Source organism: Indicator indicator, chromosome 21 (assembly GCF_027791375.1).
Source record: "Indicator indicator isolate 239-I01 chromosome 21, UM_Iind_1.1, whole genome shotgun sequence".
Classification (NCBI taxonomy): Eukaryota; Metazoa; Chordata; class Aves; order Piciformes; family Indicatoridae; genus Indicator; species Indicator indicator.
Genome location: NC_072030.1, coordinates 15,737,952 through 15,756,328, shown reverse-complemented (window position 1 = coordinate 15,756,328; position 18,377 = coordinate 15,737,952). Strand labels below are relative to the sequence as shown.

General features: G+C 52.0%; 1 protein-coding gene across 1 annotated transcript in view; it reads left to right on the top strand.

Annotated features, from left to right (window-relative positions):
- Window positions 1–2,325: 2,325 nt before the first annotated feature.
- CD81 (CD81 molecule) overlaps window positions 2,326–18,377 on the top strand; it is a 38,413-nt gene continuing 22,361 nt past the window's right edge. The window contains exons 1-2 of the mRNA XM_054390476.1: window positions 2,326–2,432; window positions 15,220–15,334. Of these exons, the coding sequence (XP_054246451.1) occupies window positions 2,367–2,432; window positions 15,220–15,334 (181 nt within the window). The 5' untranslated portion in view covers window positions 2,326–2,366. The remainder of the gene's footprint in view (window positions 2,433–15,219; window positions 15,335–18,377) is intronic.

Below are 18,377 nucleotides of genomic sequence, written 5' to 3'. Positions count from 1 at the left end.
GAAAAGTTTTGTTTCTCGTTTTCCATTTTCCTTCATTTCCCAACACAAGAGAAAACAAAAAGGCAGAAAGCAAGAAAAGCAAAGCGACAACCACCCAAAACCCCCCCAAAAAACAAACCAAACAAAAAAGCACTAAACAAAAAACCCCAAACCCAAGCCCCATCTCAAGCTTCCCCAGAAGCAGTTTGAATGCCAACTTTGTGGCAGTGATTGCAGCTGGGGCTGTCTGCTCTCCAGCACACACAAGTTGGTTTGAGAGTCATTTTCCTCCGTAGTTGGAGGGGCTGCTGCTGCTGCAGGCCTTATCGGCTGGCAGCTGGTTCCTTTTTCTCCCTCACACAGACTTTCCCAGCACTGCCTCCAAGGGTTTTTCTGCAAACAGCCACCCAAGTGGCTCCTCAGTTCATTTAGCTTCCTTTCTTTGACCTCTCCGTTTGCTTGGGGTGTGTTGGGGGTGGGGGGGAGTATTTTTGGGTTTCATATTTTTGGATTTCATATTTATAGCTGGAAAGCATGAAGGGAAAAAAAGGTGGCGTGGGATGCTGTGATGTAGGAACTGGGCAGCTTTGGGCTCCTGCAGTTATCCTTTGGAGCCAGCCAGGATTATGGCTATTGTCATAAGCACATGGGTGGGACTGATAATTTGGGCCAGCAGTTGCACACATAGAGAGCCTTATGAGCCTCTGGCCACACTGGTAAGGCTGGATGAGTGGCTGTGGCTTAGAGACAAAGGGTTTATGCATCCATGGCAAGCCCACAATCAGGGATGTACTCAGCATAAGTAATTGGGGAACGAGGCCAACTTCTATTCATCCCCAGTCCTCGATGCCACTGAGGGGCAAAGAAGGGTTTGAGGGACACGGTGGAGTCCTGCAGCAACTCCTGCCTGTGGGCAATGGGCTGAAGCTGGGACAAGTCAACTCATTTTCAGCATTAGGTGTGTAGGAAATGTGTGGCAGGGAAGACTTCATCAAGAGTGACAGTATTTGGCTCAGAAGTTGCTCCATGAGATGCTTTGATGAGAGGGAAGTGCCCAGGCAAGGAGAGGGCAGGTTGCCTTGTCCAATGCTGCATGCAGGCACCAAGTTCATGTCTCATAGAGTCACAGAATGCGTTGGGTTGGAAGGGACCTTAAAGGTCATCTAGTTCCAACCTCACTGCCACGGGCAGGGACACCTCCCATTAGATCAGGTTGCTCAAGCCTCTAGCCACCCTAGCCTTAAACACCTCCAGGGAGGGGGCATCCAAACCTCCCTGGGGATATTTAGGATGGTAAGATACAACCCTTGCTGGAGCTGCTGGCTGCTGCCTTTACCAGCAGTCCTCCACCACTAGTTAGGTGACTTGTCCTGTCCCCAGAAAGAGCTTGTGGCTTAGACAAAGTGTAAGCTGAATGTGAGAGTGAGAAATTTGTATTTCTAAGCTTTAGGAAATGAGCCAAATTGGATTTTGGCCAAAAGCTGGGAAATGTCATTGCACAACTTTGGGGGAGTTTAAACTAAAGTTTAACTGAAATTTCTGAACCATGATGTGAGGCATGCTTGAGCTGTTGACACATGTTGATCCAAATATTCTTGTTGGGCACCCCTGAAGCCCCCAGATACTGAGGTGACCCAGTAACCAAGGGCAAACCTCCTGAGTGGTTCCACTGGATTTGATGCAGTTGCCTGGAGTTATGAAGCCAGAAGCTCAGGCAGAAAGTGTTTGGCAGACAAGAGCTTAGGATAAAACAGGAGGAGGAAACAAATGAGGAAATCCTTCTCTGGATTTCAAACTGTGGGTTTCAAAGTAAAAATCCTTTTCCATTTTCTTTTTGGGAAGAAGGATCCCCTCATGGCTGCACCCTAAATCTTCTGTACATAGAAATGCAAATTCTCCTGCATCCAGCTACAGAGAAAGAAACAAACCAAAACAAATCCAAAACAAACAAAGAAAATTAAAAGAAAAAGAAAGGAAGATGATAGGGGGAAAGAAGAAGAAAAAGAAAAAAACATAGAAAAGAAAAAGGGGAGAAAAGAAAAGTTGAAGGGAAAAAAAAGAGGGAAATGAGAAAATAAAGAAGGGGAAATAATAGAAAAAGGAACAAGGGTAAAAAGGAAAATAGAAGGAGAAGGGGGAAGAAGGGGGGGGAGGTAACGAAAATAGGGGGGGAAGGAGGAAGAAAAAAAGGGGGAAATAAAAGAAAAAAAAGAGGGGAAAAGGCTGCTGCGGGTCGGGGGCGGTGTGTACCGACTCCCGTTCCCGACGGGGGCGGGGCGCGGTGCCGGGGGCGTGCCCGGGGCGGTATCTTCCCTCCCGCCGTTGCCGCTGCCTGAGCCCCGCAGCAGAGATTGAGTGGAGCTGCTGGCCGCCGTACCGGAGCCGCCATGGGAGTGGAAGGCTGCACCAAGTGCATCAAATACCTTCTCTTCGTTTTCAACTTCATCTTCTGGGTGAGCGGCCGGGGCGGCGGCGAGGGGCCGGGCCCGGGATAACGGGGGCTTCAATATGGCTCATCCGCCGGCGCCCGGCTGTAACCTCGGCTCCCCACTACTGCGCTAAGACTTGCTGCTGGGATGTGCCTTGGAGGGCTGCTTTCTGTTGTGGGGGTGCTGCCTGTTTTGGGGGGGGACGCTTATCCCTTGTTTTTTTTACTGCATGGTTGTATCTCTGTACATGTGATAGCTCTTTATACGTATGCGTTGTTTTGTATAGAGGGATCTGCAGGGGTAGATGTTTATACGGATCCTTTCCAAGCGGAAGGGTGGGAGCTGCCTCGCTCCGGAGCTGGGGTGAGCCGGGGGGATGCCGTGGGTCTGTGCCCTCCCTCCCCCCCCCCCGCCCCAAAACCCACTGTTGCTGTGGGGCTGCGCCGGAGAAAGCGCCGTTCCACAGTCAGCCAAGGAGGGAGGGAGGAATGGATGGATGGATGGATGGATGTTGCCAGGCAGAGGGAAGAGAAGCTCTGGCCCAGCTGTCCGCCGCAGAGGAGAGGGTGTTCCAAAAAATATGGGCGGTCAGGGCTGGTTTTGCTCTCCCCCACCCCAGGAGCTGGCAGGGAGCAGACGGGGCTGGATGGCACCGTGCAGGGAGCTGGCCTCGACATCCGCCTTTGGGTCGTGCCCGAGCTGGGGACCGCTGCCTGGGAAGTTATTTTAGGATGCAGATTCTAGCCACTCTGGAGAGGCTGAGAAAGTTCCTCCTGAAATAATCCATCCAGACGTGCGGCTAATTCAGCAAAAGCAGCGTATCCTGGTTTCCCTGCAAACTGGGCTCGTCCCGCTGCAAAACGCCCTTCGGCAGCAAAGGGCTGGCTGGCAAGAAGCCTTCTCCCCGCCCCAGTGCCCGGCAGGGATGAAATGTGCCCGAACAGGCTGCTTGTTTAGTTTGAAACCGGGTTGCTTTCCATTTCCCCAAACGCTGCCTTTCTCACCAGCGAGCCCAGCACTCCCCCGCGGAGGCCAGGCACCGCTCAGCCGAGCGCTGGCTGCCTGCTCAGGATGTGTCCCTTCCTTCGCACCTCGCCCCGTGGGTGAGGAATTTGGGTGTTTTCTTCGTGTTTGCTGCAGCAAGGAGGGCTGGAGCAGTAGAAAGGGGAGCGATGTCTTATCAGAGCAAGCCCTGCCTGGGCACCGGGAGCGGCTCTGCCCGGTTGGAGCCTCACCAGCTGCCTTCTCCCCGGTGGGGTGGGGGTGGGCTGATGAAACTCTTTGGCTTCCCCCACCTTTGGGAGGGGTAGGGTTTAATGGCTGCGTGGGAGCAAGCAAATCCTGTCTGATGTCGGGCCTTTTTGCCTTGGTTCTGGGTTTAACGCTGACCAAGGGAGAGATGATGAGCTCTGTCTGAGGGCTGTGTTGGTAATTGATACCTGATGGGTTGCCAGCTGCGAGATGAATGCGGGACAGTCCTGGAGGGGGGGCGTAGGGGGATAGTTAACCTTTCCTCTACCCTTATAATGCCGGGACAGAGGTGAGTAGGCTCTTCTCTTCCGAGTTATCACCCTTATTCCAGGGCTTTTTATTCCCTTCTGGTCCCAGTTTCCTGCCATTCTTGTCCCTGAAGCCACCGGGTGTGGATGTGAGGGAAGGAGGAAGGGTCTCCTGGGCAGCAGGAAGGATGTGGGGGGCTCTGTAAAGCCACTGCTTTTGAGCAAGCCTCACTCCCTCACCCCAATCTGCCTTTGCAAAACAGCTTATATTGTGCAAATGGGCATTTTGCTTCCACGAGGAATAGCTGATCCGTTTAATTTCCCTGTTTGGATTTCTGCTGCCTTGCCTTACCCCTCAGAGAGACCCTGACGCCTGTGAGCGTTGGGGGGCGATGTTCCAACTCCTCCCAGCAAGGGGTGTCTGTGAGCTGGGACCCACCAGCTCCCAAGAACACCTCCCGGTCCTGGGCTGGCTCAGGGCCGGTCCCCTTGGACCAGCTCCCATGTGGATGGGGAGCCTGGACTTCGTTAAGGTTAAGGATACTTTCTGGAGGCTGGGCAGCTGCAGCTCTTATGCTTTTCAAGCCATTTGGTGTTGTTTTTAAGCCAGTAGTCGAGGGGAATTTTAGGTTTACCACCACGTCAACGTGGTTAGCAGCCAACCTTGCACCCCCAGCTGTGGAGGGTTGCCTTGGTCGCCACTGAAGCATGAAGGCCCTTTTCACAGGGTGGCATTTAAAGGCTGGAAACAGGGCTGAACACTTGCCGTGCCAGGACCCCAACCTTGATGCCAGGGGGGTATGAGCCGGGGCGCTGGCAGCCCTGTGGTCCCTCCAGCTGCGTGCCGTGCAAGGGCTGCTGGGCTCCCCACGCTCGTTTGCTTATCGCTTGCCTCATGCCCAGCCAAGGCCGGGTGCCGTTGGTGAAAACAGGCAAGAGGCAGAGCCCGAAGTTTGGCAAGCACCGCATCGCGCAGCATGGGAGCTTGCCCCCACGCCCAGGAGGAAGAAAGGAAGCAATTCTCAGCCTTAAGGGTGCTAAGAACTAAGAAATAAACTGCGAGAGCTTCGTGAAGCGGCTGAGCTGTCCTGCCGGTGTGTAAATAAACTGACACCCCGCTGGCTTCCCCCCCTGCTGCCCCTGGCAGCACAGGGCGAGATCCACAAAGCCGCTGTGTTGAAAAGCAAAAGGAAAGGGCGGCCCCGCTGCCAGCTACCCGGGGGCCCTCAGCAGCTATCTCTGACCAAGGTGTTTTTTGGTTTGTTTTATTTTTGGGGGGGCGGTTTTTCCTTTGTGCACTCAGTTTTGAGGAGGAGATGCCAGGGTTTTATGCTCGATGCAGGCTGGCTCTTGAGAAGGGAGCAGTGCTTGTTGCATGGACTATGCATACAAATGGGTGCCTTTACCAGGGTGGGAAAGGATCCACATGCTTATCAAAGTGGTGGAGGAGGCCATAGGCAGCATCTGGGGACCTCACCTTGTTAGTAAACCACATGACTGGTAAGATAAAAGCTTTTCTGTGCTGCAAGCTTGTCCTGTAACCTGGAGGTGATTGGTGAGAAGATGCTCTGCTTCCCTGCCCTGCTAGGGGGAGCATTGGTTGTCCCCATTACTGGTGCAGGGGACAGTCCCAGCTCATCCAGCAGCCCAGAGCAGGACTGGGCTGGGCACATGGTGGGGTGGAGCTGTTTCTTCATCCCACTCTCCATCAGTTGATGGCTGGACTTCAGCTGCCCTCCTGAATTATCAGAAGCTAATAGCAGAGCTCAGCACACAGGGCTGAACTGACCACCACTGCAAAGAGTCCCTGGGGAGGCCGAAGGAAGCCAGAGAGATATTTTAAAATGCAATTAAACGTAACCAAGGGGAATTGGCTTGCTTGGAGAAGGATCACCCAGCTTATTAGCTAATACAGCCCATGGCATCCTTCCAGGACTAGAGCTCTGCTGACTGTCCTACCAGAGGGGTGTCTAATTAAAGAGCTTGCTCCTAATGCTGGTTTTCAGGCACCGTGTGACTCTCTTCTCTTGCTTGTGTTGAGGAGATGTGGTGCAGACAGGGTGCAAAGAGCAAGAACGGCGAGGGCAGAGAGGAGGTGGAAGTGAAAGTCTGTCACAAGAGTGATGATGGGAAGGGATGGAGTGAAGGAGTTGAGTATTTTTTTTGCAGTGTGGCAAATCTATCAGTTGTTCCCCAAAGCTCACAAAGCCTGCATAAAAATACTTGGTTTTGGTGGCAAGAAGTGATGGTGGAGGGAAGTGGCAGCTCTCTGTGGTGGTGGTCCCACAAAATCACAGAATGGCAGGCATTGGTAGGGACCTCTGGAGATTATCCAGTCCAACCCCCCTGCTAAAGCAGGGTAACCCATAGCAGGTTGCCCAGGATCACAGTGTCCAGGTGGGGTTGGAATCTCTCCAAAGAAGGAGACTCGACAACGTCTCTGGGCAGCTGCTCTAGGACTCCAGCACCCTCACACCAAAGGATTTTCTTCTCATCTTCAGGTGGAACATAGTGGGTTCCAGTTGGTGCCCACTGCCCCTTTTCCTGTTGCTGATAAGAGTCTGGTCCCATCCTCTTGCCCCCACCCTTTAGCCATTGATCAGCATTGAGACTTTCTCAGTCTCCTCCTCTCCAGGCTCAGCAGCCCCAGGGCTCTCAGCCTTTCCTCCTCACAGAGATGCTCCAGGCCCCTCTGCATCTTTGTAGCCTCCACTGGACTCTTTTCTGTGCTTCCTTGTCTCTGCTGAACTGAGAAGCCCAGAACTTGACCCAGGATTCTAGATGTGGCCTCCACAGGGCAGAGTAGAGGAAGAGGAGACAACTCTGCTCAGTGCCTTGTGACCCTTGTGATGAGGCAGGCAGCTGGGTACCTGCTCTTCACAGGTTTAAATGGGGAGTGGAGGAGCTGGTGTTTCATGCAGAGTATGACTCTGAAGGGTTATTAGAAACAGCTCCTTGGGTTCCCAGAGCAGCTTTCATCTTGTTCTGGACACAGGTGTGTTCTGAGCACTGCTGAGATGCTGTCAGTGGTAGCAGTTAACAGGCTGCTCCTCTGCTGACACAGGGCTTGGTGACTGGTCTCCTTGGGAGTGGCAGAGAGCCTTGTGAGCAGCAAGGATGTGATGCTGGCCCAGCTTCTTCTTCTGCCAGTGGTGGGTTTGGTATCCCAGGACAATGCACAGGGAAGCATTTCTCCATGTGTGTATGAGTCTGCAGCTATTCAATGCAGGGAGAGGTTTTAGCAGGCTCAGTGCCTGGACCCATTTTCCTGCTGATGGCTCTCTGAGTCTGGGCTCTCTGTCATGTGAACACAGTCACCTATGAAACCTCTTCTGAAGTTTCTGTGTGCAGAAGGTTGAGGAATTGACCTCAAGCTGGGCCAGAGGAGCTTTAGGTTGGATATTAGGAAAAAAATTCTTCCACAAAAGGGTTGTGAAGTCCTGGAACAGCAGTGGAGTCCCCATCCCTGGAGGCATTTCAGATCTGTGGTGCTGAGTGACATGGTTTAGTGGTGACCTGGCAATGCTGGGTTAATGGTTGGACTTGATGGTCTTAAAGGTCTTTTCCAGCCTAAATGATTTGATGATTCTATGATTTAAGCAGGTCTTTTGAAGAGACAGGTGCCCTGCCTTGGGGTACCTGCTGTCAGTTCATGGGCTGGGAGTTGAAAGGATGGAGCATTGCTGGTGGCTGGAGGGGGTATTGCTCCTGAGGTTATTTTGTCATCCACCATGAGGCTTATCTTCTGCAAGAGCATTAGTTCATGTGTGATGCAGGAGAAACACTTGTGAGGGGGAACAGGTCTTGTGAGGAGCTGCTGAGGGAGCTGGGGCTGCTCAGCCTGGAGAAAAGGAGGCTGAGGGGAGACCACCTTGTTCTCTACAGCTCCCTGAAAGGAGGTTGGAGACAGGTGGGGGGTCAATCTCTTCACACAAGTCACAACTGATAGGACAAGAGGCCTCAAGTTGCACCAGGAGAAGTTTAGGTTGGATATTAGAAGAAACTTCTTCATTGAAAGGGTTCTCAAGCACTGGAATAGTTTCCTAAGAGAGGTGGTTGAATCTCCACCCCTGGAGGTGTTGAAAAGACACAGAGACATGGTGCTGAGGGACGTGGCTTAGCATCAGACCTGGTAGAGTTAGATAGTGATGATCTTAGAGGTCTTTTGCAACTGAAATGATTCTAGATTGTAGTTAAATGCTTATGTATAGAGCCAAATTCATTTTGAAGCAATACCTGAAATTGTTTTTCTCACCCCTGAGGGTGATTGATGTCAGTGTGCAGTGATACATCTATCCCAGTGGGGATCAGGCTGTGGGGGGTGGGGAGCAGCCTGTGGTCCCTGCTCCTGGATTTTGCTGCTGGGTTCCCTCTCTCCTTCCATCCATCAAGCTTTATTTGGCCTCTGGCATGCTGCTTCTTAGGGAGTGTTCTTCTGGAGCTTGTTTTGAATGTCCACAGTGTTGTGGGGCTGGTAACTATAGGCACCAGTGGGGAATTTCACCCTGGCCAGCAGCTCTATTAATAGGCACTGCTGGAAGGTGATGGAGGCTGCGCTGTTGGGAGCAGGACAGGGGCTGTGGGCTGCAACCCTCCTCCTGCCTGGGAGCTCTTCCCAAACACCCTCTCTGCAATTCCTGGGCAGGCTGAGCCTTGCCTGCAAGCTTTCAGCCTGATCTTTGGTGGCCATTGAGTGTGAGGGCAGCAGAAACACTTCACCAGCACTCCAAGGAGAGTCCTCTCCATCGCCACGGTTTGTGGGTGCCTGTGTAGAGCTTGGCGGAGAAGCTTTTATGTTGTGTGGTTGTCAAACTGCAACCACATTGGTCTAACTGAAGTCACTTCCCTTGCTCACACCCCTTGCAAAATGTCTTACGAGGCTTCTGAGGTGTTGGTGCTCCAGGGCATCCTGCAGCCCACGCCAGCAAGCAATGTGGGGGTGATCTGTAGTGCTTTTGGCATTAAAATTCCAAGTGAGTTTTGGGTGTGTAATCACACCATCCTAACAGGAAGGCTGTGACAGCATCCATACCAAGTCCCCAGGCTTACAGGATCACAGAAGGGACCTCTGGGGATAACCTAGTCTAACTCCCCTGCTAAAGCAGAGTCACCCACAGCAGGTTACCTGGGATCACAGTGTCCAGGTGGGTTTGGAATCTCTGCAGAGAAGGATTTGGGTTCATGGACTTCTGTTCACCTCTCAGCTCCCTACTTCATGCCCAGCACTTCCAGAAGGCCTGTTTGTGGTAGAAAAGAAATTCAGCTTCTGCTTTCCAGGAAGTGAGGTGCAGGGTGTGGGCAGGCTCACTGCTGACTGTACTGTTGGTGCCTGCCACCAGCGGTTACTTCTCCTCTCCTGCCTGCTTTGGTCTTCAAGATGGTAGTGCAGAATCTGCTAGGTCCTGGCACCTGTCTTGCAGTGGCTTCCAAAGGTAATTTCCATCAAGTTGTGGATCTTTAGCTCCTCACTTCTTTCCCTGTTCATGCTGAGTGCAGGGACAGGGTGATGCTCCCCAAGGAGGTGGCTGAATCCCCATCCCTGGAGCTGTTTGAAAGATGCAGAGGTGTGGTGCTGAGGGAGGTAGCTGAGCATCAGACTTGGCAGAGGTAAAGAGTGGTTGGACTTGATGATCTTGAAGGTCTTTTCCAACCAACATGATTCTGTGGTCCTGTGTTCCATTATTTAGACTGCCCATATGGATCCCTGCCCCTCTACCTAGGGACTGGCAAGTGGCCTGGCAGCAGAGGGTACGACCCCAAATCAGCAATTCTTTCCTGGCTGTGCCATGGGCACCTCACATGGTGAGATGTTTCACCTCTGGCAAGCTCTTCTGTGCCCTGGTTCCCCACACCCAGAAGGAAGAGTGGGATTAGTTTTACTCTGTCTTGGCTGCTTTGCATGGTGTGCTGGAGAGGAGCTGTGGGGAGCCCTGGCTGGGCTCCCAAAGTGGGATCTGGTGTCGTCCCCACAAAGGGCTCAGCCTCCAGGCAGAGTAAGGGAAGGCACAAGGCTTTGTGGGTGAAAACCTGCTTAAAAACCCCCTCTAATCATCTCTTAAACCAGTTAAAAGCCATTAAGCTTTCTTGGCAGCATCCTGCTTCTGGTCTCTTACCGTGGTGTTTCAGAGGCATCCCAGCATGGGCTTGGCTGCTGGGATTTTTGCAGGAGGGCAGGAGCTTCTCCCAGCCTTGGAGCTGGTGTGGGGTGGGAAGCAGCATCCCAACAGCAGGACTGACCACGGCTGGGGGAAGCTGAGCTGCTAAAAATAGAGCATTGTGAAACTGCTGGCACCTCCGCTTCCCGCCGCCGCCGGCCTGACCTGCAGGATGTCTGCCTCCCTTTGACATGCCCTGCAAGCACCCCCACAGCCAGAACTGCTTCCTCCTCCTCCTCCCTGCCAGGAAACCTCTTTCAGAGAGGGATGGGAGCAGGAGGAAAAGGGCTGGGGGCAGTGGAAGGGATGGGGGTGATGGCACGTCCTGGAGCACACAAGTGTCTGGGCAGTAGCAGACCAGGGTGAGGGCAGCTTGGATGTGGGGTGCCCCACATTAAAAGGGGGAACAGGCTGCTCCTTGCACCCCTAAATCATGGGAGTTTCTCAGGGAGGGGAGGAGTGACTGAGTTGTGCAAGACTGACTTGTTCCCTTGCCACATAGCTGGGATCTGGGAAGTTTTAGGGTGAATGGCACATAACTGGATCTGGGAAGTTTTAGGGTGGATGGCACATAGGTGGATCTGGGAAGTTTTAGGGTGGATGGCTCATAGCTGTATCTGGGAAGTTTTAGGGTGGATGGCTCATAGGTGGATCTGGGAAATTTTAGGGTGAATGGCACATAGGTGGATCTGGGAAATTTTAGGGTGAATGGCACATAGGTGGATCTGGGAAATTTCAGGGTGAATGGCACATAGGTGGATCTGGGAAATTTCAGGGTGAATGGCACATAGGTGGATCTGGGAAATTTCAGGGTGAATGGCACATAGGTGGATCTGGGAAATTTAGGGTGAATGGCACATAGCTGGGTCTGGGAAATTTTAGGGTGAATGGCACATGGCTGGAATCTGGGAAATTTTAGGGTGAATGGCACATGGCTGGAATCTGGGAAATTTTAGGGTGAATGGCACATGGCTGGAATCTGGGAAATTTTAGGGTGACTGGCACATAGCTGGGAAATTTTAGGGTGAATGGCACATAGCTAGATCTGGGAAATTTTAGGGTGACTGGCACCATCAGTCACCTGTACACAGTGGAGGGGCAGCAAGCTGGTGCTGTGGACCAACCATCATCACAGTGCCACTCCATTGCCTCTCAGCAGGGTGTGGAGGGGCTGCCTCTTCCTTCTACCAGGCAGAATTTGATGTGGGTTTCTCCCTGCCTCCTTCCCTTGCAAAAAGCAAGCCCTGGGCAGGCAGGATCCAGCTGGAAATGTCTGGGTGTGTGTGGAAGAAGCAATAAATCTCTGGAAGCTGGAAAATGGTAGTGAAGAGGAAATGTCGGAGCTGACTGCGCCACCTCTGCTGTGCTGGCTGCCTGGGGAGTGATCTCCAGGGATGGCTCAGCCTGGGCAGCACTGGTGATGCCAGGGTAGACTACATGGACTGGCTGCCTTTGGGCTGCCAGTGGATTTTTGAAGGGGCAGAGAAGACAGAGGAAGTCTTATTCTCATCAGGAGGTTGATTCCTTTTGAGTTTTAGGGAATAAGTCTGTGGGATTCTAGTTTAATGCAAACAAAGACATAGAGAAGTGCAGGTGGAGGGTGGCAGCAGAACAAGAGCTTAAAACACTCCAGAGCAAAAGAAAGAGCAAGGTTGTAAAAGTAGCTGAGAAAGTAGGGTTTAAAATGCTGGAAAATAATCTGGATGCTCTGAGTCTGCTTGTTTCAGTGGCCTCCATTTCTACAGTCACCTTTAGGCTGGGCTGGGGAGGTTGGCTTGTGGCAAGCAGATCAGAGAGTGATGCATCTCCAGCTTTAGATTTTTGCTTTCATTCAAGCAATCCCCCAGAATTTAAATAGGGAACTGTTCTGGGCACTCAGGCTCTATCTGGAACAAGTGGTGCCCTCAGCCTCTGAGACAAGCTGAGCAAGCACAGAGCAATGATGTGACCTGCACGAGATCAAGGATCCCTGCAGAGGGAGGAGGCCAAAGGGATATCTAATGTGTGAGGATGTGCAGCCTGGAGACCAGTGTGATGGTTCTGTCAGTGGCTGGAGCTCTTCTGGCTCTCAACATTGGCAAAGAGCAGTGAGTGCAGGGTGGGGAGGGAAGCAAAACACCAAGCTGGCGTCTAGAACGAGTCATTGTGTTAAAAATGAGCTCAGCCCAAGAAAGGGGCAGTGGGAAGCAGGCTTACTGTGGTGAAGTGGCAAGGTTTTCTCCCTCTTGTCTTTCCTTTGAGAAGAAAGATGCCTTAATTGCCTTCCGTGCCTCTTGGTGCTGGGAGGATGTATGGTTTGCATGGAAAAAGTTACTCAGTGTAGCCCAAACCCTGTTTCCATTAGCAAGTGAGCATTGCTTTCTCTTCAGAGATCCAGCTGCTGTAGGATTAAAACTTCCATTCGGAGGTCCTGTGTGCTCTGTTGTGGAAGCAAACGGAGTCAAGCAGCGTGGGAGGGACGTGGGGTGCTCCTGGGGTGTGTTGGGGCTGAACTGGGAACATCTGGAGGTGCTTCAGCTGCCTGCTGGAGGCAAACCTCACCACTGGGGAGGGTTTGTTGAGTTGGAAGAGGCTCTGTCCTTTCAGCTGACTCTCCCAAATGGTTTAGAAATACTCTGAGGGTAGTTTGCAGCCTGATTTTGGTTCCGTGTTGGGTGTTTTAGGGCAACTTTGACTGAAAGTCAGCAGCTGCTCCTCGTGCTGCTGTCACCCCAAGAGGTGCTGGGGTGAGTGCTGCTCCGCATGCTGGTGCAGAGCAATGTTTCTGTATGGAGGAAAACCAAACCAAAAAGGGCTGCAGCCTCCTGCTCAGCCAGCCCAGAAACCCAAATCTTCTTGGGGGTATCTTTTTGGTTTGGTTTGGTTTTTTTCCTGGGAGCCATCAAGAGACCTTTGCTTTAAAAGTGGCACTGATTAACTTGAGGACATTCTCCTTCTCCCAAGAGGATAAACACAGGCTTCATTATGCCCTCAGACAAGGAAAGAGCCATGCCAGGCAGGATTTGGGGAACATTCTGCATAAGCCACGAGCTGCCTTATTTGGAGCTGGGTTTGAGCATGGACTGCCTTTTGTGACATTTCTCCACAGCCAGTGTTTGGAGAACCTCAGGCTCTCTCAAGTGTAAGAGAGAGGAGGGACTGTGCCAGTGGGGAAGCTGCATTGGTTGCTGTGGGAGAAATTGTCAGAGGCTGATTGGTTTTTGGTTTTATTTTTGGTGGCAAATTGGGGAAAGGCTTGAGAATCTTCTGTGGGGATTTTCTCCCTCTGGTAAGTGGCAAAGCCCTGAGGTCAACTTGCCCTGAGGGTTTTGCACAGCTTCTGTGGTTTTGCCCCAGCTTTGAGGTGAAAATCTCTTGGCTGGCATTTGCCAGGAATCAACAGGAAGGCAAACCACCAGCTTCAGGTCCCAAGGGGCAAAGCCTGGCTCCCACCAATGGAGTGTCCTGCAGATCCCAGCCCTTGTGTGTGAGGCTCTGCTGTGCTTGCACAACTGGGAACTTTGCACTTTTACTGAACAAAACTCTCTTAATTTTTAGTGTGACCTTCATGGTGTCTTTCCTGCCTGACTCAAACCCTTTTAAATAAATTGGTGTTTCTGCTTCTGTGCTCTTTGGTAGTTATCTTCCCTTTTTTTTTTTTTTTTTTTTTTTTTTTTTTGAGATGAAAGGCTTTGAGGATTTAGGACACTTCAAATTAAATCAGCATTCATGCAGGAGCTTCCATCCCTTGGTAGAAGTGATGTCAAATTCTTGAGGGTTGGGGGTTTTTCATAGGTGTGTGTTTTGGGGGTTGTTTTTTTTTTTTTCCTCATGGTTTTAAATGGAAGAGAGGTGGCATGGAGGACACAATGAGTCCTGCTGGAATTGCTCTGGCTCAAGTTCTACTCAATGATACCTTCCCTGCTTCTGTGACCCTGACCTGTTCCTGTCCCCTGCAGCCATTCCCAGCTCTTCCCTGAAGAGAAAACAGTCAGAAAACTTCCTGTTTTTTGGACAGAAATATTCCTGTGGTAAGCTGAGGTGGTGTTCCATCTGCAGAACACCTCCTATGCTTGAAGCATGTTTTTGTCCTTGCCCTGGGAGCTCTGTCACTTGTGTCTGTGCACACATGTGGGTGAGAGTGCTCTGCTCTTCTGTGTCCAGCTCTGGAGTCCTCAGCACAAGGACACAGGAGCTGTTTGAGCAAGCACAGAGGAAGGTCACAAGGATGATCCCAGGGCTGGAGCACCTCTGCTGTGAGGATAGGCTGAGGAAGCTGAGGTTGTTCAGCCTTGAAAGGAGAAGACTCTGGGAGGACCTTAGAGCTGCTGTCCAGTACCTTAAGGGATCCTACAGGAAGGCTGCAGAGGGATTTTTCATTAAGGGTGTCTAGAGACAGGACAAGGGGGAATGGTTTGAAGCTGAGGGAGAGTAGGTTCAGACTGGATCTTAGGAAGAAGTTCTTCCTAAGAACTCTTAGGTGAGACTCTGCAACAGGCTGCCCAGAGAGGTTGTGGATGCTCCCTCCCTGGGGACATTGAAGGCCAGGTTGGATGAGGCCTTGAGCAGTTGGGTCTGGCTGAGAGGCATCCCTGCCCATGGCAGGAAGGTTGGAGTAGATGATCTCTAATGTCTCTTCCAAACTAAGCCATTCTAGGATTCTATGACAGCAGCACAGGCAGGGCAGTGCTTTCAGCCTTCTCAGCTTGCAGAGCTGCTCAGCTCTGAGCATCTTCATGGTCACCTCCAAAAGTGGTGTGGTTGTGCCTTGCCTCGAGCCATGGCATTGCTCTGCTTCAATCCCTGTGTTAGGGCACGAAGGAAAGTGATACGTGCTGCAGGAACAGGAGAGCATGTTCTCAGCTCACATCCCACCTCTGGAGACCTGTGTTATGGGTTTACCTTCTTCTACTGTGTTATGCAATGAACTGAGTAGTGGAAGTGATGGCTACAGGGGTTCCCTTGCTCATGAAACACCTTGGCAGAAGAGCAGATACGAATCAAAGCGATGTTGCGAGGGCAACCGATGCGAATCCCTCTGTCCCCTCCTGATCTGGGCACCCCTGAGACCTACAGGGAGTGGAATAATGGGGCAGAGCATAAAGATGCTGCTGGAAGCAATACCAGGTCCCACTGAGCGTGGTTCCTTAGTCATGCTTGTCTCTGCTTTCTCCCCAGCTTGCTGGAGGCATCATCCTGGGAGTGGCCCTGTGGCTCCGGCATGACTCGCAGACGACGAATATCCTCTACCTGCAGCTGGGTGACAAGCAGGCCCCCAACACCTTCTACGTGGGTGAGTAGGTCTGGGGCTGCTGGCATTGCTGCGTGGGTGTCCTGCCCTGAGGCTGGGGGGTGACACTTCAGCCTGCCCAAAAACAGGGCAGCAAGGAGGTTGGACTGAAAGTACCTTCCACTCCCTTCTGTACTCCCTGAACTATCCCACGCTGTGCCCTGAGGTGCTGGCGGTGGCCCAAGTGTAGGATCCCAGATCGCTGTGGCTCAAAGTGCCAGAGCTGTGCAGTGTGGCCTGGCAGGCTTTCTGTGGTGCCATCAACCCACAGCAGGCTTGGGAGGAGGGGGGCTCTGTTTGGAAGGGTGTCTCCTTTCCTGTCCACAGGGAGGTAAAAGTAGCTGTTGGAGTGGCGGGCAGTGGAAAGTGGAGCTCGCTGAGCTCGTGACTCATGTCCTCCAGGAGGGCAGGTGGAGCCTCTCTGTGTTATGGTTGAGCCTAGCAGGAGTTTTATTAACCTGACAGCACACTGGCATGCTGGAGGATGAAAACCCTTGGGTTTGCCCTGCTCTACCTCATGGAGAAGGGGGAGCAGCTTATAGGAGGAGCTGGCTGCCAGGCAGGGGCTGACTTGGGGTGCAAGCTGCCGGGGCTGGGGCAAGGAACCATCTGATCCAATGTCTTGCTCTCACCTCTAGCTGAAATTACCTTCTGGAAAGGGTTTTCCTTTGGGTTTCCCTCCTTGCCTGTGGAACAGCATACCTGAGCCCTCTCCCTGGCTGTGCTGGCTTACAGGAGACGCACACACTGTAAACAGTGGTGGGTTTTTCCTCTCTTGCTGTCTTCCCTCTCCTGCTTCACACCCAGAGGATCTCCCCTCTGTAGTTCTCACTTGTAAAAAGACAAAAGGGAACTTTTAAGCAGTTGAGCTCTCTCCTTTCCAGGAACCAGCCCAAACATCTCCTTCCTTCTAGGGGCCAGCAGCTGATGTCTCCCTAGTTAACACATTTCTCCCCCAACCTGGGGGACCTGGAGCACAGGGGCTGTGTCCTCCCTTCCTGCTTGTTGGGCATCTTTTGCTCTTCCACCCCTTTTTTTTTTTTTTTTTTTTTTTTGTTTCTGTCATTGTCTTCAGCCTTTGCTATTCAGAAGGCAATGAGGAATGGACCATGAGTCCCACCAGCACACTGCCTTGTGAGGCCCATCAGCAGTCCAGGATTTGAGCCTGGCTGCTTTTTGAAAGTTACATTCAGCAACAGATCAGCCTGGATTCCTTCTGGCAGCTGTAATTTCCATGCAGTAATAACAGCAGAGCATTTCTTTCAGCTGCTGCCTCTCCCAGGCAGCCTCTGGAGTCTGAAGAGTGGCTTTTCTTTTTCTTTTTCCCTTTTCTTTTCCTTTTTTCTTTTTTTTTTTCTTTTCTCCCTCCCCTCCTCCCCCCTTCCCCCTCCAACTGATACTCCCTCCTTTTTCTCCTCTGGCATCCAAGATACACATGCACACAATGTTCCTGCTTTGGGATTGGGAAACTTTCTGGGGCTGGCCTCCAGAGCTGGTTTGTTTAGGGTGGTTTTTTTCCCCCTTGCAAACCACTTTTTGGTGTCTGGCACAGGATGCTGGTCTCAGGATCTGTCAGGAGGCTTTTAAAGGCCAGCCAGGCTTTGCTGCAGGATGAGGGGAAGCAATAAAACCTCTCAGAGGAGGAAAACCATCACTGTAGGATTTGTACTGAGGGAGGACGAGTGGGAAAGCAGCACTTTGGGGTCTCCTGGTTTCTCTCAGTGCCCCAAAGTTGGAGGTGCTGCTTGTGTGTTACAGGAGGGGAAGAACAATCAGCCCAGCTGGATGGGCTGTGGAACGTGATGGCAGTGGGGAAGCAGGAGAAGGAGGATGTGAGTAGCAGGGCAGCCAGGGGGCTACCAGATATGGTGCTTCTCTGTGGCAGGAGAGGAGCAGCCCTTGCTCTCAGTGACAGCTGCAGCAGCTGCTCTTGCAGCTTCCCTCAGCACAGGCAACTGTTCCCCTGCTCTCCTCTCCAGCCCACAAGGAAAGAGCTCCTGGGTTGGGGTTGTCTCCCCCCCCAGCCCTTTGGCACTGCATCCAACGAGCTGTCTTGTGGGCTGGCTTGGGAGGGTATTAAATGAGCTCTTGTTCACAGGGTTTTCCTCAGTGCAGCTTGCAAACCTTCTGAGCCCCTAACCACTTGTTGCAGCCTTGGCTTTTGGCACTTCCATTTTGGCTGTGGACAATGCTCCAGCAACTGACAAGTTAACTGCTTCAGTGCTGTGAAAAGCAAGCAGTAGCAGGGGCTGAGGGTAGCTGGAACACTGTGGTTTTGTGACCATGAGGGAAAATAGTTGCTCTTCATCTGAGCTAGGCTTATGGTCTGATGTACGTTTATTTGCTCTCTTTGGAATTGAAAAACTGGAATCCTTCTTGTCCTTGTGTCTGGAGGCTGGGTAAGGTGTTGATAGCAGGTCAGAAAGCTTCCAGATAGCTTAGAGCCATTGCTAAGTTGGATGTTAAGAACTGGTTAACCACTTCTTAGCTATTTACTGACCCCACATGCAAATTCTCATTAAAAAACAAACAAAACCCCCCCCCCCCCCCCCAAAAAAAAAAAAAAAAAAAACCACAAAAACCAACCCCAACACAAATCAAACTAAAACCCCCAACCAAACTGTGATTCAGTGAGTTCTGAGAGCTGGGGGAAAAGGCTGAGCTGCTCCATCTCCGTGGCTACCAGCACAAACTGGAGTTGGTGCTGTGGTGCCACTGGTTTTAGGAGCCCATGGGGATCCTGAAGAGGCCAGGGACTACTGGACTTGCTGCTTTTGTTCCATCTCAGTGGGATGGTAGTGAAGGTAATGTGACAAGGGAAAGCCAGGTCACCCATCCTTCAGGGATCTGGTTGTGTGATGCCTGGACATCAATCATAGAATCAGTCAGGGTTGGAAGGGACCACAAGGATCAGCCAGTTCCAACCCCCCTGCCATGGGCAGGGACACCTCACACTACATCAGGCTGGCCAGAGCCTCATCCAGCCTGGCCTGCAAACACCTCCAGGGCTGCTGTGGACAGAATGCTTTCAGCAGGGTGGGGACAA